Source organism: Equus quagga, chromosome 11 (genome assembly GCF_021613505.1).
Source record: "Equus quagga isolate Etosha38 chromosome 11, UCLA_HA_Equagga_1.0, whole genome shotgun sequence".
Taxonomy (NCBI): Eukaryota; Metazoa; Chordata; class Mammalia; order Perissodactyla; family Equidae; genus Equus; species Equus quagga.
Window position 1 is genome coordinate 3249049 of NC_060277.1, and position 26041 is coordinate 3275089.

At 48.4% G+C, this 26041-nt stretch overlaps 1 protein-coding gene across 2 annotated transcripts; it reads left to right on the top strand.

Annotated features, from left to right (window-relative positions):
- The first annotated feature begins 1810 nt into the window (after positions 1 to 1810).
- ALDH8A1 (aldehyde dehydrogenase 8 family member A1) lies at positions 1811 to 24720 on the top strand. Of its 2 annotated transcripts, none has more exons than XM_046677475.1 (7): positions 1811 to 2009; positions 5219 to 5366; positions 6703 to 6858; positions 8441 to 8590; positions 12494 to 12750; positions 15986 to 16147; positions 20510 to 20953. In XM_046677475.1, exons 1-7 carry the CDS (start codon positions 1872 to 1874, stop codon positions 20786 to 20788), a joined length of 1290 nt encoding a protein of 429 aa, XP_046533431.1. In that variant the 5' UTR covers positions 1811 to 1871; the 3' UTR covers positions 20789 to 20953. The 2 variants fall into 2 exon arrangements, with proteins under 2 accessions (XP_046533431.1, XP_046533430.1); XM_046677474.1 differs by lacking the exon at positions 20510 to 20953 and adding an exon at positions 23520 to 24720 and having other exon boundaries at positions 1813 to 2009.
- Positions 24721 to 26041: the final 1321 nt, after the last annotated feature.

The following is a 26041-nucleotide window of genomic DNA, read 5'->3' on the forward strand; positions in this document are numbered from 1 at the left end:
TCAAACCCCTCAATCCCACAGGCACCCTAGGAGGTCGTATGGTGCGTATTATTCACCAGCTTTCTTTTTCCACTTAACAGTACATCCTTTGAACGGCTACATAATATTCCTTATCATGGGTGTAACGATTAATTACAATACTCGCCAGTTGGTGGACATTTAGATTGTTTTCAGTTTTTTAATTGCCATAAGAAACGATGCGCTGGGACTTATCTCCTCGAACACGATCAGGTAATTCTGTAGGAGAGAGTCCTAGAAGGGGGGGTTGTTAGGCCCAAAGTAGGCACATTTAAAAGCTGACACTGCCGGGCGGGCCTGGTGGTGCAGCAGTTAAGTGTGCACATTCCGCTTTGTGGGCCCTGGGTTCATGGTTCGGATCCCAGATGTGGACATGGCACGGCTTGACACACCATGCTGCGGTAGGCATCCCACATATAAAGTAGAGGAAGATGGGATGTTAGCTCAGGGCCAGTCTTCCTCAGCAAAAAGAGGAGGATTGGCAGCAGTTAGCTCAGGGCTAATCTTCCTCAAAAAAGAAAAAAAAACCTAAAAGCTGACACTGCCAACCCAAGTTCTGTGGCCCCTCCCATCACGAGGTGGGAGAGCACGAGTTTTCCATGGCCTAATACAGAGTGGATGTTAGCGATCTTTAAAAATGCTTGCCAGGGGCGGCCCCTGTGGCCGAGTGGTTAAGTTCGCGCACTCCACTTCGGCGGCCCAGGGTTTCACCAATTTGGATCCTGGACGCGGACATGGCACTGCTCATCAGGCCATGCTGAGGCAGCATCCCACATAGCAGAGCCAGAAGGACCTACAGCTAGAAATACAACTATGCACTGGGGGGCTTCAGGGAGAAGAAGAAAAGGTTAAAAAAAAAAAGAAGATTGGCAGCAGATGTTGGCTCAGGGCCAATCTTTTAAAAAAAATGTTTTCCAGTCTGATTGGCCAAACAGGGCCCCTCTCTGTATTCCACATTCCTTGATTGACAGCGAAGGGAGCATCCTTCCAGCATTCGTTAGCCAGTCACGTCTCCTTTGCTAGAATCGCTTTTTTAGAGCCTTTGCTTATTTTTTCTTTGGGGTTGTTAATTTCTCTTACCAATTTGTAGAAATTCTTACAACGTCCTGGATATGTATGCCTTGTGTGTTGTATGTCACACATCTTTTGGGCTCATATCTTCATCTCTGTGGCACAGCTAGGAAGACATGAGCTGCTGCTGCGGCCCTGCATTGAGACGGGGGGACAGTTCAGACAGAAGGCGCCAGGGTGAAGAGAGCAGATGAGCAGGGGCATGGGACTCTGTCCTCAGGCCCCTCTGTGGCGAGGCAGCGATGCAGTGAGGAAAAACCACGTGGTTTGGAGACAGAAGGACCGAGGTGCATCCGTTACCGACTGTTCGACTTTGGATACACTGCTAACTTCTCTGAGGCCCAGTTTCTCTGACAAAAGTAGAAGTAATGCTGTTTACTTCACATAGGATCACTGTGTGGAATAAATGAGTACATTCACCTGCAGGACTCCCTTCAGGGTCTGGCGCTGAGTCAGCGTTTGAGCAGTGAGCAGTTTATACTGTGAACCCAGTAAAATGATGCACACAGATGCCTTTGGACCGTTTTGAAGGGCCACGAACCCATAAGCTGGTGTTAAACAGGTTATTACCCATTTCTCATAATGTACTGGAAGTCTGTGAAATATTCAGTTTGGAGCCTGGAATAGTCTCTGAGTGTCAGGGCACCTCCCACTTTCACTGACCAGCAAATGGGGACACCGGGCCTGGATGGAAGGGAGGAGGAGATGACTACGGGGAAGGGAGAAGTGCTGGGCGAGCCAAGGGGAGACTTGTCGAGGGGAAAGGCAGGACTTCCCTGACCATGGCTGGAACCCGGGCGCTTCTGATGCTGGAAAACTTCGTCGATGGGAAATTTTTACCTTGTGACTCCTATCTAGACTCTTATGACCCGTCTACAGGGGAGGTGTACTGCCGAGTGCCGGACAGTGGAAAGGCAGAGGTGAGTGAATTCTCTCGGAGAGGGCGGAAATGTCCTTCATTTGGTGATTTATGCCCAGTAATTTTCTAGGAGAAAAGGGGGTCGGGAAAAGGTATAGAGTTGATCAATGGCAGCAGCAGGAAGATTTTTGTTCTGGAAGCTTCACTCTGTGACTGGACGCAGAGGGCACAGGGAACTAATCTCTGGTGCCTGCACGAGGAGCAATCATTCATCAGCCACCTGACCCACGGCCGCGGGTCTCAGATGCACCTTAACAGTGTCCAGGAAGAAGTATTGTTTGTAAGAATTATCACTATTAATAAATGCTCCCTTTCTCGACCAAGAGTTGCCTAAATTTCCCGCTGTCTTCATGGACTTCTAAAAAAACATGTATCTTCACTAGAACAAACAAAATTTAAAAACCCAGGGATTGATTTTAGATTATCCTCTGATAAAATTCATCGTGTTGTCAAAAATCTGGTAAAGTAAAACTGATGATCTGAATGACGAAACCCCAAATCAAATTCCCATGTATTTTTGGAGTGAAATTGCACACCATCCTTTTTCTTACTCAAAGTGCTTAATGGCACACACATTAAAAAAATTCTTAGTGACGTACAATTGGTTTTATTTGAGGAAGTTTGTAAAATGTTGAGATACACTTGATTAGTTATCAATTATTACGCTGAGAATGAAAACACGTCAGGGTCGTGATACGTGTGGCTGATGTCTGCGTGCTCACCTAATGCCTATAGGTTTTAATTATTTCTTAAGACACAAAGAACTAGATTATTTAAAAGATAATTGTAGCCTTCATATTTAATAAGTATTATATGCAATTTTTTTTTAAGAACTAAGCTATTATTTCCCTGTTGTTAGTATTTTAAATCTGTCTTGCATTAAAAAAAACCTTTAGACTTGTGGATTAAAGTTTGCAAATATTGGCTAATTTGTTGGTTACACTGTAACCTGTAATTCTGTTTGCTCCGAACGACCTGGGATCGACGCGGGACAACAGCTTTGTGTGTTCCAGCCCTCCTGGTCTCAGAGGGTTTTCCAAAGTGGAGTTAACATGGCAAATAATATGCCAAATGCAGTTGAAATGTTTTCTGCAGTTAACGGCTCCTCTCTTTCCAGAGAACGGATGCACCTGCTGGCAGAGGAATAGGGATTCTGGATTTTCCAGCAATCCAACTTGCAAATATTCTGTCTGATCCCATAAATCCCAGGTTTTTTTCTGGCTTGAAGAATATGGTCACCATACGAACTACATGCCCAATTTCCCCCAAAATCACTTACAAAGTGTGCTAGCGGGGCTGCTGGCAGCGGCTCCCCTTCATTCAGCTTTCGACATGCGCGTTGCATTCCCGAGCCCTTTAACGTGAATGGTCCCAAAATGAGCCGTTAACGACCTAAAATCAGACCCAAACTCCATCCTTATTTTACAGGTGACAGTGTGCAAACACTCTCCTCTCTGATGCTTAGGTCACCGCCCCCCCCCCCCCCCCCCCCCCACACACACATTAGTGGGAGCATCTGCATCACAGTCCTGCAGCCGAGGGCGGAGTGGAGCCAGCCCGCCTGGCTTCAGAGACCAGCTGCACCACCTGCTCTCCGTGGGCCTGGCTCAGAGATGGACCTCTTGGGCCTCTGTCTCCTCATCTACAAAATGGGGACAATAGCAGCACCTAGTGCAGAGTGTTGTTCTCAAGATCAGACAGACGGATGTGTGTAAAGCTCTTGGTGTCTAATGTAGTAATGTAGTAAATGCTTTCTAAGTACTCGCTTTTGCTGCTATTATTGCATATAGTAGATTAATACGTATTCCATAATGGACATAAGACGACTTAGGAAATATGACTGGACTGGATCTCAGAGCTCAGGTGTTTCAGTGACGCTGTGGGAAGGAGGCCTCCTCCAGCTGGCCGGCAGCAGGGCTTCTGTGAGGTGGTGCTGGTGGTGGTTGCCGCTGCCACACCTCCTCCCCTCCATCCTGTCTCAGGTCCACAAGGGAGACTGAGTGTGTGAGGCGAAACCATCTTCCCAGAAATTTGTGATTGCGATGAGAATAATTTTATTCTTCCCTTCAGCTCGGCTAAGGTGACTGTTCACATAAGGGAAACAAGGAGTGCGGATCGGATTTAGGGCAGAGCACGGAGCACGGACTCTGGGGCTTTGTTGGGTCACACGAGACTGGAAAGCTGCTGTGGCTGCTGGAGCCTGTGGAAAGGGACTCTGAGGCTGGGCCTGGGCCGTAGGGAAGGGGCTGTGAGTGGTTATAAACCGTCATCATGCAGGGAGCGGGGAGGGAAGATGCAGGTCACAGTTTGCCGTCTCCGGAAAAGGCACGGCTTCGATGTTGACTACGGGGAGAAAGGCCGCAGGCGACCTGAGAATTCGTTCCGCGGGAACTGGCCTTGCCCTCATCTTCCCATATATTGTTTCCTTTCGGATTTAGCTCCAAAACTAGGTCCCCAGGCTGTCTGTTCAACTGCGGGTGCCCTCCTCTCCAACAGAGGCCTCTTCCCTTGGGCAGAGCCAGGCAGGGGGCGGCGACCACGGTTACGCCATAGCGGGCCAGCTTGTGGTCGTGGGAGGCACAAAGATCTGAGTTTGAATCCTGATTCTGCTGCTTATTAGCTGTGTGAACTCTGGCAAGGTACCTGAGCCCTTGTGCTTCAGTTCCCTCATCTGTGAAATGGGCACAGCAGTCCTCGTGTCACAGGATTTTAAAAGGGGTTTAATGAAATAATTTGTGTAAAGCATTTAGCATGTTGCTTTATATATAAAACTTAGTCAATAAATAACTAACACGATTAGTGACTCTAAGTGGGAGTGAGAGTCTGGATGTGATTTCGAATAAAATGTTAGACTTTATCAGATCTGTCAGAACTGGTTTAAGAGCGTAGAAACTACACACCCAGACTGAGTTTCCTCTCATAGGATATTCAAAAAAATTCTATATTTGACAATGATTGAAAATGTGTATCCGATAAGTTCACATGGCTTCTTTCTGATGAACTGCACATTCTGGACGCCTTCATGGAAAGGGTGCATTTCTGTTTGTTTCTGTGGTACTCCTGCTTCCCCCATCACATAAACACCGCTTTGTGGGGACTCAGCTCTGGGAGCCGTGAGTGTTTGAAATTGGGCAGAAACATCGGACACGTAGGGCCCTGGGGCCTCTGGACTCATCCCGCATCTGGGGACTGTCCCCATGTGTCCTGCAGGTCGCCGCGGCAGTGGCCGCCGCCAGAGCAGCCTTCCCTGGCTGGTCGGCCCGCAGTCCCCAGGAGCGCTCACAGGTGCTGCTGCGGCTGGCGGACCTGCTGGAACAGTCGCTGGAGGAGTTTGCGGTGGCCGAGTCCCGAGACCAAGGTGAGCAGCCACCCCCAGAGCCGCTGGCCGGTGGACAGGGTGGGACGTGACGCAGACGCCGGCCAGTCATCCCCTCAGCCCAGGTCCTCAGTGACCTCCTGCCCCTTAACTGTAATGGATGGGACTCAGGATGCTTTCCTCGTGTCCCCCTCCTGGGGCCATCGGGGTCCGGCACACGTGCTTCTCATGGCAGCGGTAGAGGTGGAAAGCAGTGGCAACTGGCACATTTCTGCCTCATTCTGGTGGCCACAGCAAACCACGGCTGAGCCCAAGTTCAAGGGGCAGGGAAATAAATACACTCAATAAATACACTCAAATAATTTCACCGTTTGGTGGAAAGAAGTGCAAGGATGTGTGGCAAAGGGCAGCCATGTGGGGACGGGGGGGACCCGGGCTGGTCACGCCATCCATCACTAATTCCAAGCAGAGAGCTTCAAAGCAGAGGCACTTGAAGAGCGGTTGGTGACACAGTCAAGGTATTTAGAAAGATGTCTGATATGTCAGTCACTGTTCCACCCCCAGCACGCTTCCCCAATTTTTGAACTCCTTCCCAGACAGCTGGGTGACGGAGTAAATGTCTGTTAATCTTTGCAATAATATCTGTTAGGAAAAACCAAGATCTTTTAGAATTATGTGCATGCTGTGAACCGTGCTGAAGTCAGGAAGCAGCCTGACTCAGAAAGCTTACGAAGAAAACACTTCCTCTGGGTGCTCCGGACGCTGCAGGGTCTGCCTGCGTCTCAGAGAGAACCGAGGAGCAGCCCAGGTCAGTTCACGGTTCTCCTCTTATTCAGTTCAGGATCAAAGACAGGCACAGGGCATGTGACGGGTGAGCGAGTGCCACACAGCATCCTGCGCCAGGGGACCCTTCAGTGGTCCCACCACATGTCCATCTCCAGGACTCCACTACATGTCGGGGGACATTTAATATACATCACATGTTTAGCAAAGTGGTTTTTTGGGACGAGCAGATGCAGCTGTCTTAACAGCCATTATTCCACCCCCTTTGTAGCATGTGCAAAGCTTGGGGATTTTGATTTGAAAAAGCTGATCTGGGTGAAGTGGTAGCATCTGGCGAATTTATATAAATTGTGCAGTTCACAAACAAAGATTATTTGGCTCAACTTTATCCCTCCTTCATCCTATAACCTCATACCGAATTATTTCATAATTTTATCAAGCCATGATCGAGGCTCTTTGTGGTCAAGGAATGCCCGTGCCAGGCTGGAAGGGACCGAGGCTGCTTCGGTGGGGGTTGGGATACGTGTGTGAGGGAGAGTGTCTGCTGTCCATGGTGAAGTGCGCTGACAGAGACTCTGTTGTTGGCTTCCTACAGGGAAAACCATAACCCTGGCAAGAACCCTGGACATTCCCCGGTCTGTGCAGAACTTCCGGTTCTTTGCCTCCTCCATCCTGCACCACACGTCAGAGTGCACGCAGATGGACCACGCGGGCTGTCTGCACTACACCGTGCGGGAGCCTGTGGGCATCGGTAGGTGCTGTCAGCGAGAGCCTAGGCCACAAGGGTACAGAGAGAGGCTTGGTCTATTCTGTAGAATTGATCCAAAGGAACAGGCGGAGGAAAAGGAAGGAGCTGATTTCTTCTGCTTTGGCTGAAATATAATTGGCCTTAAAAATCGATTTCTAGTTTATTTTCTTTGTGTCAAATTCCCTACTTATTCCTGGGACATGGTTCTTGGGAAATCACAGGGAAAAGAGTGATGCTGAGAGTAAATTCACAAACCAGGATTTTTCCCCCCCGTAATTAAAGATAAAGAGTCTATTTCCAGAGCGTGCGGGGGTTAAGAGCATGGATTTTGGATATGTGTGGGCAAGTTACATAACCTTTCTGTGCTTCAGTATTCTTCTCTGAAGAACTGGGAGAATAGTTCTATTTTATCTTTACATATTTTTATGTGAATTAAATAAATTAACAAGTGGAGGGCACTTAGAGCAGTGCAGGTGCTGGCACATAGGCCTTGACTCACTTCCCTCCTCCCTCATGTCTGACTCCTGCCTTTGGAGGGCACACAGATGTCTGCAATGACTCACAATGTCCACCAGATGTCACTGTGTCCACTGAGGAAAAAACCCCAACCCTCCATATTTTATGAGTTACATTTTATGACAGGATAAAAGAATGTAAGTTAAAAGGAAAGAAAATGGGACTTTTACCACTTTGATGATTTGAACCCTTAGGAAATGGTATTTTCAAGCCATTATGAAAAGCTCAAAGCTCCCTCTAAGAAGCCTGCTAATATATCATGCAGCAAAAATATTCTGTTATCCCTTAAAGAACAGATTTTCCAATGGGGAATTTAATCACATAAAATACGTTTACTTTCACAGCACAGGCTTGAGGGCAGAGTATAAACGGGTGAGTCCATTTACTGATTCACAAGGTAGATTTGTTTTTGCATGCCCTGAGGTTGGAAGCCGGGCGGTTTCAGAATTTTCCATGGGGAGGCTCTAGATTTTGGCTCTGTTACCTCCCCAGCAAACCCGTCCGCTCAGGATACGAGTGAGCAGTTTCTTATTAAAGACACTCTGGCTGGCTGACATGGCTTTTACTGTCTCTGAAATGATCTGCCCTTATTTTACAAATAATTCTAAACAGCTTGAGATTTTGTGTCTCAATTCACAACACGAAAGACATAGAGATGGAGAAAACCTGAAGAATTAGTAGCTGGACAGTTTCATGATGAGGAAGGAGACGTTTAAACAAATGTACGGATCAGTCTGTAAATCTCAAAACTGATCACGTTCTGGAACTGTTGAGTGACAGGTGACCGCCCATTTGCCCTGGAATTTACATTGCTGTTGCTCATAAATATAATTGTAAGTCATCAAGAAAAGAGTCAACCATATTGACTATAGTATTTACAGGTACAGTTTCTTGTAACACAGTTTAGAATTATTTCCCTGAAGTTGGCTACAAATAAGCACAGTTTGGGGGTCTCGGAGAGTAAGCTTCGGTTTCATGGAGCACGCAGGAGTTCTCACACAGAAGCCCCGTCTGGCCAGCTGGCTGTGATGGGCACGTCACTGTTGGCGACGCTCTGTTCTCTCCTCAGCTGGTCTGATCAGTCCCTGGAATCTACCACTGTACTTGCTGACCTGGAAGATCGCTCCCGCCATCGCTGCCGGCAACACCGTGATAGCCAAGCCTAGCGAGCTGACTTCCGTGACGGCGTGGATGCTGTGCCAGCTCCTGCAGAAAGCAGGTACTCAGGCGCTAGGGCTTGGGGGATGCACAGGATTAGCTCTGGGGCTGTATGTTTTGTAGGCTTCAGCCACCTTAGAGTCACTGACATCTGAAAAGCTATTTTGGAGAGAAATCTGCTCAACAGCAAACAGATTCCAGGGACATCTTTGGTTCTGTCTCCCCGGTCCTTTTCTGGGAAACCCCCTCATCCACAGGGCTTGCTCATCTGCTTCCTCTCTTCAGCCCCAGCAGGGCTTCTGCAGAACAGCTCCTCCTGGGGTGGCGGGGTGGTGTCCACCTGCAGTAGAGTGAACGCCCGACATAATGCACCCACAGGCTTAACAAGCCCGGTGAGTTCAGACGCCAGCCTGCTCCAGGGTGTCTTCAATTGTCACTTAAGTCCTAGGGTTGAACCACAAGCTAATCTTTATAAAAATAACAACATCACTAGGTACTTCTCTGGTTTGGATAGCTATGGAATACTTGATAGGAATAGCCCATTTTCAAGAGGTTTGAATACACATCCCAGTTTCCCCTGCATTTGGAGCCACTCCTGGGACCCTGATACAACATGACCCTTGTCCTCTTTCTGCTAACCGTTTAGTGGCCTCCTGCAGGCTGCGATCCTGCTTTAGTTCTGGGATGTTCAGCTTGATGCCGGCCCAGGGCTGGAAGGGAACAGGTGGGAGGCCCTAGCTTGTAACCCGCGAGAAAGCCCCTTGCGGTCGGGTCCCCCAGTGGTGGCTCCGCACGGCCTGGGAGTGGTGGTGGCCGGCGGGACAGGCTGTCTTCGTGGCCCTGGCGTCTCTGTGGTGCTCGCCTCCTTCAGGCCCAGGGCGACCGTGCCACTGGGCTCGCGCAGACCTGCAGGGCAGCGGCCTGGGAGTCTGTCTCTCTCCTGGATTCCTCTCGTCTCTGAGCAAAAACGTCAGCGCGAGCTTCCGGGAAAGCTAAACCGGTTCTTGCACCAGGATTTAGACACAGGGGAAACCAGGCCTGTTTAGGGAAGAACAGTGGGCCTTGTGGCCCTCGTGTAGCTGCCCATTTCCCTCGAATCCTACAGAGGAACGAGGCCTCCAGCCTAGGGCTTCGCGACGACACCTGCGGATGTCCTGGGCCTCTGAGGGTGTGTGATGTGATGTGCTGTGTCTCTCCTCTCCCCGCATGTCATCCCCCCTCTACAAGAGGGACTGCGTTTAATCCCGTTCTTGGCAAAACTGAATCTCTAGTGTCTGCGAAGTTCTGAGGCATTTCTGTCCTGCCTGGTGATTGCAGGTGCTCTGGAGTGGGCTAGAAATGGGGCCCACGCTCTGCTTTGATCCTGTGTTGGGGAGGACGCAGGCAGAGGTGAGGAGGGCGCAGGTGGTGGAGAGGAGAGTGACAAAGAGCTGTGGTCCAGAGACCATTCTCTTCCCCAGATCAACCACATCTTGACCTATGATGCTTCCTCTTTCCTCCACTCTCCCCTTTCACACACCCCAGAGCCTGGTCTGCATAGAGTGTAATGTTTTCCTTTATTTGCACAGCGTTGGCCTTATTTCTTGTGAACGAATAAGCTCATTGTACCCAGACGGTCCTTCCCCCCTTCCCTCCCTAGGCCGGCTTTGCCAAACTTTCCTCCTCCGACAGACACTGAGAGTGTCGTGCTCAAATTGCACCTGTCTCGAGCTCTCAGCTTCTCCGCTGGGGTTGGGAGGAGGCATGGATCACGTCCCTGTTATCCTGCTGCAGAGAAGCCTCTGTAAGAGGAACTTAGTGTAAGGAAAAGAGCTCGAACAACCCGCTGACACGCTCGGGACCTTTGAAGAGCCAGCTCCTCCATCCTGAGTGTTCAAACAGACTTGACAAACGACCTTTCTCCGAAATAAAGTCATTTAAAAAAGTGCACAGTGAATACCTCTTTGGGAGTTCTAGAATATTCGCTTGCTTCTTGGAGGCACCAGATGTTTGCGCTCATTCCTGGAATGTCCCCTGATGGCAATTTTCGGGCCCTTCCTATTAGTTTGTGCTCTGCTCTGTTTAAGGTTAAAATTCTTCTTGAAGGGTAGAGGGCAGATGTCTCTAGAAGAGTTTCACTAATGTCTGGATCAATGGCAAATGGTGCTGAGAAATCATGGCCGATAGACAGCTCGTAGCGTATTAACATTGGCGCTTGAGGAAACGCAATCACAACATTCACGCCGCTGTGTTACCAGACGCCGCCAGCTGCTGAGAGGAGCTCATTTTCCGTGTTCATACATACGCGGTGTTTCTACGTTTTCCTGTCCCCGACCCCCAGCAAATATTGGGAAGATATCTACATCTCTGGTCTTCGATGGAGAAGCAGGGCCCCATCCGGCTAATGGGGGAAACGTGACCTTGTTTTCCTCCCATCAACCTCTCGGGGGGCCTCTCCCCCAGCCTCTTCTGTGCCCCAACCCAAGACCCAGCTGCTCTCACAGGGAGCCTGGGCCGGGGCCTGCCCTCCTGTGGCCGGGACCTGTGGTCCAGGACTGCCCTGAGCTGGATTGTAGCAAATGTGCATGTTGAGTGTAGAGGGGGCCACTGGAGGTGAGCTCTGCCAGATGCCATCATGAGTCATTCCCCTTCCTACCTGTCTCCAGAGGCTCACCTGAAGGGGGCCTCGGTTGTCCCCTCAAGGGACCAGGCTAAGGCTCTGGCTCCGGGGGAAGATGTTCCGGAGGATAATGGATCTTCAGTGTGAAATTATTATTTATACTTTAAAAGTGTAATCTTGAAGAGAGGCTCTTAATCCAAGACAGTGTTTGTACTGAGGAGAGAATGTGACCTGGAATAAAGGACAGACGCCAGGAGCGGAGAAGTAGTTCAAAGACCTTGCAGCCTGCAGGATTCCCGCCCCACTGTCCTTCGAGCCTGAGGAAACAGAGCGGAATAACTCAGCTGCCTCCGGGCAAACCCGAGAGCATCCCAGACGCAACAAACTGCACGTGGATCTTCTCTCCAGAACCATTTCTGACTTGGATAATGCACATTAAGCGTTCATTCACTCATTTACTTAACCGTTGTTTATTAACCTGCTATGACCAGTTTTGCCGCTTACTGGTTTTTATTTAACCTCACTGGGCTCGGGCTTCTCATCGGTGAAGCGAGGATAATAATACTGTTGAGAGATCTGAAGGATGTGAACCACTTAGGGCAATGACGGGCCCACAGCAAGCACTCAACAACTGTGAGCAAACGGGGCCGTGGCACAGGCGATACAATGGAGAACAAAACCCGGACACCATTTCTGCCTCCATCGGTGTATCTCCCAGTGGTCACAGGCAATAAACAAGCAAATCCATAAAACACATAAATAAACACGTGCAGATACAGGGCAATAGGGTCTTGTGATGGGAAAGCCTGGGCACATATTTTGGGGTGTCCTGGGTACTTTAAGTCAGTCCTAGGGTGTGATGGTGCGTCCATATCATGGGGGGCGGGACCTCAGACTCAAAACTCCCCTCCCGGGGGTGCCCTCCCTCACTCCCTGGGCTGGCATAGCCAGTCTCTTCTCTGGCTTCTGCAACATTTATGCTGCCCTCTACAGAGCACTGTCATGCTGAATTGTGCCTCCTGGATGCCAACCCTGAGCAGGGCTCTCCTTCCCACTGGGCTTGACCTGCTTGAGGATGTTTCTGCATCCCCAGCCCCTGAGGCCTAGTCAATATTATGGAGTGAATTATCTAGAATGTTCTACCCCCCATTTCTTCAGGGAAAAGCCCCCTGAGAAATCCCACCTCTGGTGTACACTAGCAGAGATGACACTGTTTTATCTGCTTTGTTAGTAAAGGAGAGGCAGCCGTAAAAGTTCATTCGCACCCCCATTCAAGCCATTGGACCTTCAAGGAGAATCTCCCCGTAACATGAAGTCCTCAACTCCCCGAGGAGGCTTACTGTAACTGCCACTATTTCCCTCCAGGTGTTCCCCCAGGTGTGGTCAATATTGTGTTTGGAACCGGGCCCAGGGTGGGCGAGGCCCTGGTGTCGCATCCGGAGGTGCCTGTCATCTCCTTCACTGGGAGCCAGCCCACGGCCGAGCGCATCACACAGCTGAGTGCCCCCCACTGCAAGAAGCTCTCCCTGGAGCTGGGGGGCAAGAACCCTGCCATCATCTTTGAGGATGCCAACCTGGAGGAGTGTGTTCCAACAACCGTCAGGTCCAGCTTTGCCAACCAGGTATGTCCTTGGGGGCTTTTGTTTAGTTTTTTAACTCCATGGTCCTGTCAGGCTGGATCTGCTTCATTACAGTGCAAAGCTCTGGGTGAGAAGGTCAATGCGGGGCTGTTTCAGGGAAAGGAGAATCGTTGCACTGTGCTATTCCACCGACTGTCTGCTCAATATCAGGGTCAGTCGGTGGCCTTGGAGGGTCACAGCTTCTGTTCGGCAAGCTTGTCTTCTTTTCTGAGTTACACAACTTTTATCAAATACCAGCCATGGACAATGTGATCCAGCTTTTGCTTCTCCAAGCTTCTCCCTCCCTTTATTCATAGAGTTGCCCTCAGTCTCTTCTTGCTGCCTAAATGTCCTGTCTCCAGCGAACCTTACTCTCCCTGCGAAGTATCCAAATGTACTTACACGCTTAGAAAATGACGGAACCAGTCCAGAGCAGGCTGCCCAGCTTGCAGTGATGGAAGAGCTTAGGGCAACTTTGCATCTCCTGAAGCTGTGCAACAGATGTGTTTCTGGGGCCCAGAGTTTTCATCAGACTCTTGAAGGCCGCAGCCCCAAAGGATTAAGGATCCTGGGTCAGATACACTAAGCCATAGCCTCTGTGAAGATGGCAGCTGCGCCTGCTTTTGCACAGTGCCTAGGATCATAGCTTGTCTCCAAAAGGTATGCTTTTAAAAAACTTTAGCAGAGCACAAAGACTGAAGCCAAAGAGTGAGAACTTCCACAGGAGGCAAGAGGAGTGGAATGAGAGAGATCTTTATTTCCCTAACTTGGATAAGTTGCATAAGCTTTTGAACTTTTATTTCTCTACCTGTAAAATCACGGAGGCAATGATAATGCCCTCCAATAGGATTTTTGAGAGTGTAGAATGAAAAACACTCTTTATAATGATTCTTTTCATGGTTCTAATTGTAATTATTTTTCTCACCATAATTTCTAGGGAAAGTGGCTTAGAAATATACGAAGTTTCTGGATCAATAGACTTAAGGCAATTTTATGGAACAAGTAATTTAATCGTTAAAAATAAATATCAAAATGAACAATTAAATCAAGTGTTTTGATGGCTTAGTGATGACAAGAGAGGGACAAACTGGACTGGGAAACTGAGATGAGAGGACGTTAGTTGAACTCTTCGTCTGGAAGTGAACGGATTCTGAGTGTGAGGATGGACTGTGAGCTTCTTGAAGACCAGAACCGTGCAAGGGTTTGCGATCGCCCAGAGAGCCTCCCGCCTGGGGTGTTTAAAGACGTCAGTGGCAAAGAGGACCTAAACCTCACTGATTGGCTAATCCAAGACCACAAGTGAATTTTAGGCAAAATAACCAAGTAGCTGACTTCTTTTTATGTTGCTAAGTGCAATGTAGTGCATGCTGCTTCCTTCACTGACCATCACTGGCTTTTCGGGGGATCTCTGTGGTACCTGGTCTCCTTGGGCTCAGAGCACACTCACACTTAGAGATGCTGTGCGACATGGAAGAAATGAAGGTGGACTTCAGCATCTCGCAGACCGAGGTTGACACTTGCTGTGCTGTGTGGCCTTGGGTTTGTATTTACTCAAAACCCCATTTCCTGACAGTAAACTGGGAAAACTAATACACCACAGAATTATTACGAGGACAGCACGCTGGATGGTGCCTGGCGTACAGCAGGCACTCAATAAATGACATTGTCCTTTTCTCATTTCCTCTTAGCCGTTCTCCTGGAGATCCTGGTTTGCCTTCCCGGCACTGAGTAACCAGGAGGCTCAGTAAAGTCCTCCAGTCTCTTTACCAAGACTTCCCTCCCCACGTGGCACAGGGCACTCGTGGGTTCAGAGACGTTCCAAGCCACACGTGCAGATGGTTCTGACGGTGATCCTGGGTTGCAGAAAGAATTCGTTATTTCAAAACATTGACTGTTTAATTTGGACAATGACCTTTGTCCAAATATCAAAATAACTAGAAGCATTCTGTTTCTTAGGCTTGGAAGACCAAATATAAATGTGATGAAAACATTTATTTCTGCATATACGTACTTACCACATTTACGTAATGCTTTGACATGTCTGGAACGTGGTTTGTAAACTATCACAGGCCATATTTGCATGATAATAAGGATGAGTTTCCCTCAGGAGCCTGTTAGCTCCTCTCTCTGGAGCCAGGGTCTCTGTCTGGTTGTCTATTAGCCTCTGAATCTTAGCCTCTGCGTTCCTCTCCCTGTCCTTTCCCTGCGATACCGCTCCCCTCCCTGCCCCGTGTTTGCCTTTCCAGGGAAGAGCTACCATGTGCTCTGAGGCTCAGGTTAAAAGTCCGGGACGCATCCTTGTTCTTCTCTTCCTGAAGCCCCTCTACTCCATCAGGTCCTGTTGGTTCCATCCTTAAAATGTACCCTGAGTCCTGTCACTTCTCTGGGGCATCCATGCCGGTGTCCTGACACTTCCAGGGGCCCACTGCCCTTTAAAGGTCTGTCGGCATCAGTGGACTCCATCTCTCTCATCTCCAGCTGCCACCCTGGTCCAGGCTGCCTCCACTTATCTGGACTTCCGGAATGCTCTCTGAAGTCGCCCTGCTCCCATCTCATTCCCTTCCATTCTGTTCTCCACACAGCTGCCAGGACAATCGTTTAAACATGTAAACCCCATCGCATCACTCTGATGCTAAAGCCTTCCATGGTCTTTTCATGACACTGAGTAAAATGCACGCTCCTTGTGAGCCTGTGAGACTCTGCGTGCTGCTGCCTTGCCCCTCGCCTCCTCCCCGTCTCCTTCCCCCTCTCCCACCTCAGCCCCACTTGCCTTCTTGCCTCCCCAGCACGCTCCAAGCTCCCTCCTGCAGCTGGGCCTCTGCGCTTACTGCTGAGAGTTCCCTCCTCTAGCTTCGCTTATCCAGCCCCTTCACGTCAATCAAGTGTGGGTTCAAATGCACCTTCTTCGCATGCCTTCCAGGACTCCCTTGAACAAAAGGCAGTAAAAGCTGCCTCTCCATTTGTTTCTCTTCCCATCCTCTGCTTAATTTCCTAGTATTGCTTTGGTCATGACCTGAAGTTATATTATACACCGAATTTATTTACTTGTACTATTTATTGTCTATATTCCTCACAAGACTGTGTGTTCCACATGGTGGGGACTTTGTCTTGTTTACCACATCTCCACTGCCTGGACCAGTGCCCAGGACATGGCAGGTGCTCGAAATGCGAGGTGACCTCTCCATGAAGGAGCGTGTCCTCCAGTCTTGTCATCGTACTCACATGTCATTCTTGGCAGGGTGAAATCTGCCTCTGTACCAGCAGGATCTTTGTCCAGAAGAGCATCTACAGTGAATTTTTAAAGAAGTTTGTAGAAGCTACCAGAATGTGGAAGGTTGGCAGTCCCACTGATCCATCGGCCAGCATGGGAGCTCTCATAAGTAAAGCTCATTTGGAGAAAGTAAGTCCTTCTCTGCAACGTAAGTTACAGAAAGAGCTCTGATTGGGAGAGAGGCTCAGTGAAGGCACAGCACATCCGGGCTTCGAAACGTTGTTAATTACCACCACCCTATTTTTGAAAACATTATGACCTGTGGGGAATTGTCTCTGGGTACAGAGTCTAAAAATGTTAGATATGAGCATACAAACGTCGTCCAGGTTAAAGTAGCATCTACAGAAATGGATGAACTTGGGAGGTCAACATGGAGGTACCACCAGGAGAGCGAGGAAGGCAAATTCCAAAGCATAGAGGCCCGTTAATAAGAACGATGTGGACTAAGGCTGGCAGGACCTTCCGCAGGTAAATGCTCCCAGTGGAGGGGGTCCTGCCTCTGGCTTACAGCAGATGGGACTCCAGAAGTGCCTGCATGCGCCATCCAAATTTTGTGGTCCTTGATGGGGTGACTAGTGGTGGCCTACATGGGACAGACCATTGTCAGCCTCCGAGTGGTTTATGAAATTTACGTCTTTAAGGTCATTTTAATTTATTATCTGGTGTAACTCCAAAAATAAGTCATAGAATTTTGGAGCTAGAAGGACCTTGTTTTCAGCTGTGGTAACCAAGGCCCGCCAAGGGAAATGCGCCCCCCTCAGTTAGCCCGTGAGGGACAGAGCCTTCACAAGTTTGGAGAAATCGCTGACATTCATAGATTTGGCAGATTTACTAAATTTTAACTTTGATCTTCAAATATTGTGAAGCAGAGATGCTGAAGCGGCACTTGATGGTCTCATCTTACTTCTTCTGGTTTCTCAGTGAAGTAGGAAGCAGGGTGAGCAGGGGGGGAGGTGTTGAAGGTTTCAAGAGGGAAGAGAATGCTGGAAATGGTCTCGCAGGAGATCAGGAGAGAGAATGGCCCCGGAGATGAGCTCCTGGGATTCCCTGGACTCTGAGGTCATTTACTTACTGCGGGGCTGGCCAGCATGGCTGTGTTATTCTCTAGTCAAATTCACCTGGAGGGTTGTAGGCACAGAGGCAGCAGTCCCCAGAGTGCCCCTGGGGACCCACAGTTGAGGATGTTCCCACCCTCATGGAGAAAGAAGTCACTGGATCCAGGAGCTTCCCTTGTCCTCTCTTTTGTCCGGCTGTTCTGGACACCAGGGCTCCAGGCCTACCCACCCAGACATGCAAATAGCAGGTGAAAACAACTTCAGCTCGTTCCCGAAGGTTTCCTGTGGAGTGAAAGCCAGCCCCCTAGAAGCATCTTCCAGCAGGCCGGGCTATGGCGCAGTCTGAGGTCCCCTCCGCAGGGCGCCACTCCCCTGAGACCCAAAGTTCTCTCCGTATCACTCAGCAGAGAAACTACTTTGGTATCGTAGGCCATAATGACCACTAACCTTACCCCAGGAGGGGAGATCTATCAGTGAAGCAAATAAAAGTATTTGGCTTTTCTGCATCAGTTGAACAATCTGTAGCCCCATGCACACCTGCATACGCACACACAGGCTGTATTTTGTGTGTGTGAGAATGGATGCCACCCATTGAGACCGTCCCCTGGTACCCCGTCCCCTGGTACCCTGTCCCCTGGTACCCCATCCCCTGGTACCCCGTCCCCTGGTACCCCGTCCCCTCCCCTCCTTCGTTCCACTGCTGCACACTGGCTTCCCTCTTATTCCTCGAAAACAGCAGCCCACTCCTTCTTCTCGGTCTCTGTGCTTGCTGCCCACACCCACCCCCCACCCAAAGGCTCTTCCTTCAGACACTTGCGCGGCCGAGGTCAGATGTCGCTGTCTGAAGGAGGGCTGTCCTCCTCACCCTATTTAAAATCACAGCGCCAGACCCTCCTCTAGCTCTTGGCTGCTTCATTTTCCACCATCTGACATAGAATACGTATTGTTTATTCCTTGACTGGCTATCTTCCCTTGACTAGAATGTCAGCTTTATTCACTGCTGGGTCCTTAGATCCTAGAAAAGTGCCCGGAACAGAGCAGGTGCGGTGTCTGCCGGGCCAGTGGTGGGGTCAACGCTCCATCACGTGCTCCACTTGCAGCATGACCCCCAAACTGGAGGTGTCCACTTTCCCTGAACTTTGAGCTTGAGCAGGGAGCATCTCGATCACTGACCACTGAGTCATCGCAGCGATAAAGGGACTGTGGACACATACAAGCCTTTCAGATTTTGCTTAAGATTCTCCTCTAACTCACTGTCTTTTCATTGTTTTTTCTTGGCTGATGTCACAGGCGGCTTAGGTAGTGAATTCTTGTTTGTTAAAAATCTTTGGCTAGGGGCTGGCCCGGTGGCGCAGCGGTTAAGTTTGCACGTTCCACTTCTTGGCAGCCTGGGGTTCGTCGGTTCAGATCCCGGGTGTGGACATGGCACCGCTTGGCAAAAGCCATGCTGTGGCAGGAGTCCCACATATAAAGGAGAGGAAGATGGGCATGGATGTTAGCTCAGGGCCAGTCTTCCTCAGCAAAAAGAGGAGGATTGGCAGTAGTTAGTTCAGGGCTAATCTTCCTCAAAAAAAAAAAAAATCTTTGGCTAAATATGGGTGTTCAGTACCTCAAAATCATACAAATCCAACTTTTTAATTGCCAACAAAGAATTTCAAAAAATATGCTCACATTATGAAAATTCATTTGAGATTTTTACAGCATTACTATAAATATGCATGTGGAGCAGTTTCTGCAGGTCCACATTTTCCCAATGTTCTTGCTTTCTCAAGAACCAACTTATAAAAAGGTACCAAAATTTTTCAATTATAATACATTTTAGTTCAAAACGTCTTATTCACCTTGCACTCGGCTTCCCTCCAAATTATCAAACTTGTGTTTCATTTTTGTTTTTGGTGATTCCCAGTAGTTTTAATTATTCCTAAAATGAGCAGAGAATTTAGTTGGTTGCCATATTAGAATATATCAATGTAAGATGGCCAAATTTTTCTCTTGAGTAAAATATACAGCCTAAACTTTGCATCTTTGAATAATTCCATGGAGAAGACCCAAATTACCTCCTTTTCAGTAGGTTGGTGGCTGGAGTCCAAGGACACTGGTCCCCAGGCAGGCAGGGGGCGTCCTGGTGGATCCCAGGGGCTGACCTGCTGCAGACTGAGAATGTGTGGGAGGCAGGTGGGCGCCCAGGCCTCCTTGAGCATGTGCGTGCGCCCCCAGCACCTGCATACAGGCAGGAGGAACGCCCCACCTGAAGGTTCTGGGTGGTCCCACCTCCAGGCCTGACTCCTTCTGCTAAAACTCAGCTCCCCATGTGGGTTTCACCGAGTGAGCAAGTCCTCATCTGAGTCCAGACTAAGATACGTAGGGGGAGCCTGGTGTCCTCCTCACTCCCTCGTCTTGGCTGTGTCCAAGCTTTGCACCCAGGGAAGGAGCGACCTAGAGTGCTGTGCTGGGCTTGACCTCAGCACCTCCCAGGGAGATTTCCATGTCAGAGCTCCTGTCCCTTCCACCTCCCAAAGTAACAAATTTGCCTCAACTTAGCACTGACATCACCCCATCTTTTAGACTATATCTTTACCACCCCATCTTTTCCTAGGGAAAGTGGAAATGAGAGAAGCTATCCTTTCCCACTATTTCTAGCATCGTAGCTGCAGGAGCTGTGGACAAAAGCCACGATTCCTAATAGATCAAAACCACAGAGGATACTTGACTTTTTTTAAGACTTGAAACACTGGCAAGGTTTCAGGCACGGAGTCAGCCTCTCTCTAACATCTCAGTTCCAAAATGCCATCTTCTACCAAACAAATTATGCCCCCAAAACAAGCATCTATTTAACATGTTGGTTGTGTTATCTTAATATCATTTCAACGCAGCAGACTTAGCTGCCACAGGTGACTCTGAAATGACGAAACTTACGGTTGTCAATTTTTTCTGAACACATCTAAACATCAGCACATATTTAATATCTTTCAAACAGAAGTTTTCAAAGCTCCCATATTTTTACCATTGTACATTTTCTATCTCAAATATTTTTTTAAAAAAATAAACTTTCTATTTTGGAATAACAAGATTTATAGAAAAATCTCGACGATAAGGCAGAGAGTTTCTATACCCACTCACTGGTCCGCCTTTTTGTTAACATCTTCCATTCCCACGGGGCCATTGTCCACACTAAGAAACCAGCATGAGCTCGTGACTATTAACAACTGTGGAATTTTCAGTCAGCTTATCTGGATTTTCTATTTGATGCTGAGAGAAAACCATTTTTCAGCCACTTTCCTTATTAAAATGAAATACAGCTAATTACTTTGCCCTCATCCCAGAAAGCTCCGAGAGTCTACTGCTTCTAAGGGGAGAGATTTTGTGTACAGGGTTAAAAACTTAAAAATAGTTTTTTTTTATCATTGGCCAATTTATTTTACTTTTATTTTTCCAGGGAAGAGCAATAAAGACGGTATTTCCATTACCCCATTGCATAGGAAGCTGTGGGGTTTCCCTTGCTTTGTGGTCCTATATGCTGGATCCCTCCCAGCTCTGCTCGCATTTCCTCCCCCACGGAAAGCCGCAGAACCATCCCGCTGAGGCTCGGAGGGTGCCTGGACATCTGCCGCCCTCGCTGCTCCACCCAGAGCACGTGCACCCAGAGGGGGGCCTCCCCCTCTCAGTCTCCACCCGGGAGGACCCCTGTCGGGGACTTCCAGCTCAGTTGCTGTGAGGAAGCCCTTGGAGCGAGAGCAAACGGGAGCAGCTAGGGCAGTGTGGCCTTTTCAGAGTGTGACCTTTCTAGGTCCAGTGCGCCAAACCATCTGGGATCAAGGAGGCAGTGGACACGCTCTGCTGGCGGCCACCTCTCCTCATATCTCACTAGAAAGCTCTGTGGCTGCCCACCAAGGAAGGTCTGGATGCCGTCTTTGCATTCCGCTCTCCTCTTCTGCGGTGTCTACGTCTTCTCCGAGCCAAATGGAGTCTTTGTGTCCATCTTACTTCTGTGTGATTGTCACAACAGATGGCGAGGCAGTGACAGGAGAATCCAACTAGAACAGGTACAGGTTGTTTTGTAGTGGCGGAGGGCTCAGGAGCGGGTGGAGATACAGCATGCTCCCAAGGGGACGTGGGACTTCCAGGTTTGAGTGACTGCGGGGGACGCACAGTAAACTGAGGTGGTTCTGTCCTCGAGGAATGAAGGGCAGGCTCCCCTGCTTAGTTCACAGGGTGCTTTTCTCTTTCTTTTTACTCTCCCGAATCCTTCCCCTCTTGGCTGTCTGGAGAATCTGGCTACATGCCGACCTTCCCCCAAATCGCGTAATACAGAGAATTCTCGTGTGTACACAGAGGCTGGGAAGCACAGAGGAAGTTCCTGAGCACCGCTTCTAATAGGGCCGGGCTTCAGGCCCACAGAAGGTCCCCTTTCCCAGTTTCCTATGCTCTTGTGTCAGGTAAACCCTACCCGCCCCTGACATGCAGACTGGGGGTCTCTGACATCCCCCGCTCGTAAGTGTCAGATCAGGCATTACATTGTCATCACCTTCACTGCCAGCAGATGATGCCCGGAGTCTTACTATGTACCAGGTGCTATGCTAAATATTTTTCATGTATTATTTTATTTAATCATATGAATAAGTGGCAGTGTTCATCTTACTTTCAGATGAGGAAACTGAGGCACAGAGCATTGACAATCCCTCAGTTGCTAAGTGGAGGAACTGAGGTGGGCTCCCTGGCCCTCTCTTCTAACCTCTACGGCCTGATTTCACAGGCAGAGGTACTAAGTACTAACTAGCCTCTGCTCTCTCCTCTCGAAAAAGTTTCATAGGAATAACTCATTATATTTGATAGCATATTACCAGTCACAAGGTTGACCTTTTTTCACATTTTGTTGATAACCTCAGCTTCTGAGCTGCTGGCATAGATGTCCTTCTATCATCTAGAGATACTTTCTCTAGAAAATAAATTCAGTTGGTGTGAGTCACCTCATACATGGAATATTTGGTAAGTTCCCAGTTTGAATACCAACACTTCCTTTCGTATTTTATTACCCCAAAGGCATCTAAGGCAGGGTCACGTGGTTCTGTTTAGATGTGACAGTCTGAGCCAGAGCACTCGAGCACTGCTGGGGTCACTGACAGATCTGGTGCTGTGCCCACCAGGGGCCTCTGGAAACCTCTGCCTTCACGTCCCCTGCTCATAGGGGACGCCACCTTTGGCATCTTCTGATTAATCTGGGAGGGTCACTTCCAAAAGAGCAGGAGAGTCGGGGAAAGAGAAGTCTAGAGCTGTTACAGTTTCTACCCACAAACTGGACTAGGCTTTTGCAGGAAGCTTTGAGGTCACCGTGCGAGTCGGGGGAAGAGGTGGAACGAAGGGACTGTAGAGCCGTGCCAAATGCTCTATTTGTAAAAAGTCTTTGACTTCATGGCTTATTAAGTGCTCTACAAACTGAAGCAAAATTAAGAATAAAACAACGTTACCTTTCATTTTTACATGGCAGACATATAGCTCCACATTGAATATACTTCTGCAACGGAGTCCTGGTCTAATGCTAGGGCAGATGCTCAGATAGATAAAGTGGGGATGCAAAACATTGTTTCAAGATTTACCCTGCCTCTGATGTGCACCTTGACTGCTGTTCTAAACTTCCAATTTTTGAGATGACTTTGCTACTTCTCCTATGCTTATAATACCCCTCAGGGCCAGAAGAATGTATCATTGTGACTTCAACAACATTTCCATATAAAAATGTGTATATCGTTGTTATAATGAGTCATTTCTAGGACCGTTATTAATAAACATCTCTTGTTATCTCTAAGTCACTGAGCTAATTTATTATGTAATTTATTTCCCGTTATAGTTAGCTACCCTATATTACCTAGAAATATTTTCAGATTATAATCAGTAATGAGACTAGAAATTAGAAACTATTTGTTCTGGAAGCCTGGCTAGTGAAGGGCATCCTGGCCTTTAATTAAATCTTATACACCGTTCAATTTCTCATTTTCTGCCATGTACATAGTCCCCTCAAAAGTGAGAAAATATTCTTTCTTGTATTTAAACCCTGACTACATCTGAGTGTGAGTTCTAGCTTTCCTGTTGATTAGTTCCATGGACCCTTTACCCTTCCTGGGGAACAATTAAGTCATCAGCAAATAGAGTATAATAACACAGAGCTAGTAGTGTTTTGAGAGAATGAAGTGAGAATGTATGAGAAACCCTATCCAAGTGTCTGGGATTTAGACATTAAATAAACCATGGATGAAGGCTGAATGCCCAAGTGATGGTCAGAGCCCTTCCGCCCTCAGGCTCAGGAGCTGAGCCATAAGATAACCAACCTGAGATTTCTTAGTAATGACCTTCTACATTTTGCTTAGATGATTGAAAAATATTGAATTTTCTGCTGCTTTGTGTGAAGCCAAATGGTAAGACGTTGCTAATCGTGGCTTTTATCCTCCCAGGTCAGAAGATACGTCAAGATAGCCCGTGCTGAAGGGGCCCGGGTTCTGTGTGGTGAGGGCGTGGACCGGCTGAGTCTTCCCCCTGGGAACCGGGCGGGCTACTTCATGCTTCCCACAGTGATAACAGACATCAAGGATGAGTCCCGCTGCATGAAGGAAGAGATATTTGGTCCAGTGACGTGTGTGGTCCCCTTTGATAGCGAAGAGGAAGTGGTTAAAAGAGCCAACAGTGTTCAGTATGGGCTGGCTGCGACCGTGTGGTCAAGCAATGTGGGGCGTGTCCACCGGGTGGCCAAGAAGTTGCAGTCCGGCTTGGTTTGGACCAACTGCTGGCTCATCAGAGAGCTGAACCTCCCTTTCGGGGGGATGAAGAGTTCTGGGGTAGGTAGAGAAGGAGCCAAAGACTCTTATGAATTCTTCACTGAAAGCAAAACCATCACCATTAAACACTGACCTCGGCCGGTAGAGAAGCTATTGCAGTCAACGCCTGGTTGCAGAGAATCAGTTGTCCAAAGTGGTGAATGGAAATGCTGGCCTAAATTCCAGCCATGTCTTGACTCAGCAGAATGTTATTTCTAGTTTACTTCAGTAGTTAGTATTTTTACCCACTGGGATGAGGAGATGCTGTCTATCTTCAATGTTGAGTCGAAGAAGAGAAAACCTCTGACTAGGAAGTCATGAAAGGGAAGCCAAATAATTGTTAGGCTCCTCCTAGGTTGTGTCTTCACAGCATTTTTTTCATCATGTTTATTGAATTCTTCAGAATTCACAGATAATCAGAATTTTTTCATTTGCAAGTATATATATATATATAATCTACAAAGCCAAAGAGAAACAAATCAGCGTAATTTCCTACCTTGGGGAGGCTGTTGAGATGGTCTCCTCATCCATCAGCCATTGGTGGCTAATTGGTAATTGACTGCACCTCATTATGTAAGGGGGCCATGAATGTTGATCATAAACATAATACAGAGTTTGTCAGAGAAGGCACATGTCGTAGGTCCCGCTAAATATATCTATGCAAGGACAAAAAATAAAATAAAATAACTACTACTTTTGGAGGAAACTTGGAACAAGAAGAGGAAATAGTTCAATCCTTTCCTACTGTGGAGTCTAATCAATTCCAATTCTTAGTGTACGTATCTCATGAGACTTACAACTTACTAATCTTAAAAGAATAAATGTTAAGCAATTTCAGTAACCGGCTTCCATACCCGTTCTTCTTGAGTTGCCCTTTATTCCTCCTTATCCCCAACCTCTTGGGAGTATGGGCTTTATACAAAGTAAGAAAGGTATTCTTAGCATCTTTTTTTCTGGATCTCTCAATGATCAGAGGAGGAGACTGAGGTTTACAGAGAGTGAGTAGCATGCTCAAGGTCACACCATTGGTATGGCCAGAGCTAGGGTTTGAGCCCAGATCCCAAAGCCATGGTCTCTGGCCACTTCACACTTGCCTTGGGTCGTGCTCCAGAAGCAGCTGAGTACTTATGGCTCGTGGAACCCGCCATGTTGGGTCTTCCCTTATCCTCCCTTCTGCTGCCCTGCTCTACTCAGCCATGCAGCCGAGGATCTCCTCCAGCACAGCCCTTTCCACGCTGACTAAAGGGTGGATCTGTGTGTCTGACTCTCTGAATGGTCACTCCTCTCTGAAGTCATGATTCCCAGCATGGAGCCTGGCACACAGAAGGGGCTCAAAATGATTTCCCGGAATGGAACGAGGTCTTCTTGGCTTTCTGGGGTATTTGTTACACGGCAAATGGCGGTAGGGGGAAGAGGAGGGTTGGGCCGGGGGAGGAGATAATAATCTTTATCATTTTGTTTAGGATTTTGGATATGTTGGCTTGTTCCCAAATGCTGAAAACTGGAAGCCTCTCTGAGGTCAAGTGATGGTGTCGGATCCCAGCTGGTTCCCAGCTTCTACCTCCCCTCCCCTCTCCTTTCCCCGCCCACCCTCCTCCCCAGCTGAGGCCCCTTGACCTTGATCAGTTAAGTCAAGGACCAGTTCCAAGTGTCAGCAGGAAGAATTTCTGTAGCTCCAGTCTCTAAGAATCCATATCTTCATTCTTATAATTGGTCTAGCCCAAGCTCATCTTTGTTTCTGAGACCTAAGCCACATCTTGATCCCAAATTCTGGCACATGAAACTCTGCTCCCTGTGCCTGAGGACCCATCTCCCCCCGCACCTGTTTCCTGCCAAGGAGTATGTGATCTCCAGGACTCAGAGCCAGCCCTGCTCTTGTCACTTCTTGTCCAGGCTCTGGGTCCTACCTTGTGGAAGGGCCTTCTTCCTGCTGATGGACGTTCTCGATGCCATTTCCCTGCCTCTCTGTCTCTTTGATCTCTAGAAGCTCCTCTGGGCTCACAAGGTGGTCTCACTGATGTGTGTCTGACTGAATGCTGTTCGCCCCCACTCCGGCACTATCCCAGTTTCCATTCATTAAAACCAGTGGCTAGAATGTCTTAGCACCCCCGTGGACATTTCCTCATTTGTTCTAGCCCTTCCAAGTGGGCGAGTTTAGTTCC

What these genes read in the sequence shown, in the direction of transcription:
- ALDH8A1 (XM_046677474.1), top strand. Translation starts at nt 1,872, where the DNA reads ATGGCTGGAACCCGGGCGCTTCTGATGCTGGAAAACTTCGTCGATGGG. An exon ending in CGGACAGTGGAAAGGCAGAG is followed by an intron (nt 2,010 to 5,218) that starts GTGAGTGAATTC and finishes TGTGTCCTGCAG; the next exon opens with GTCGCCGCGGCAGTGGCCGC. An exon ending in GCGGGAGCCTGTGGGCATCG is followed by an intron (nt 6,859 to 8,440) that starts GTAGGTGCTGTC and finishes TTCTCTCCTCAG; the next exon opens with CTGGTCTGATCAGTCCCTGG.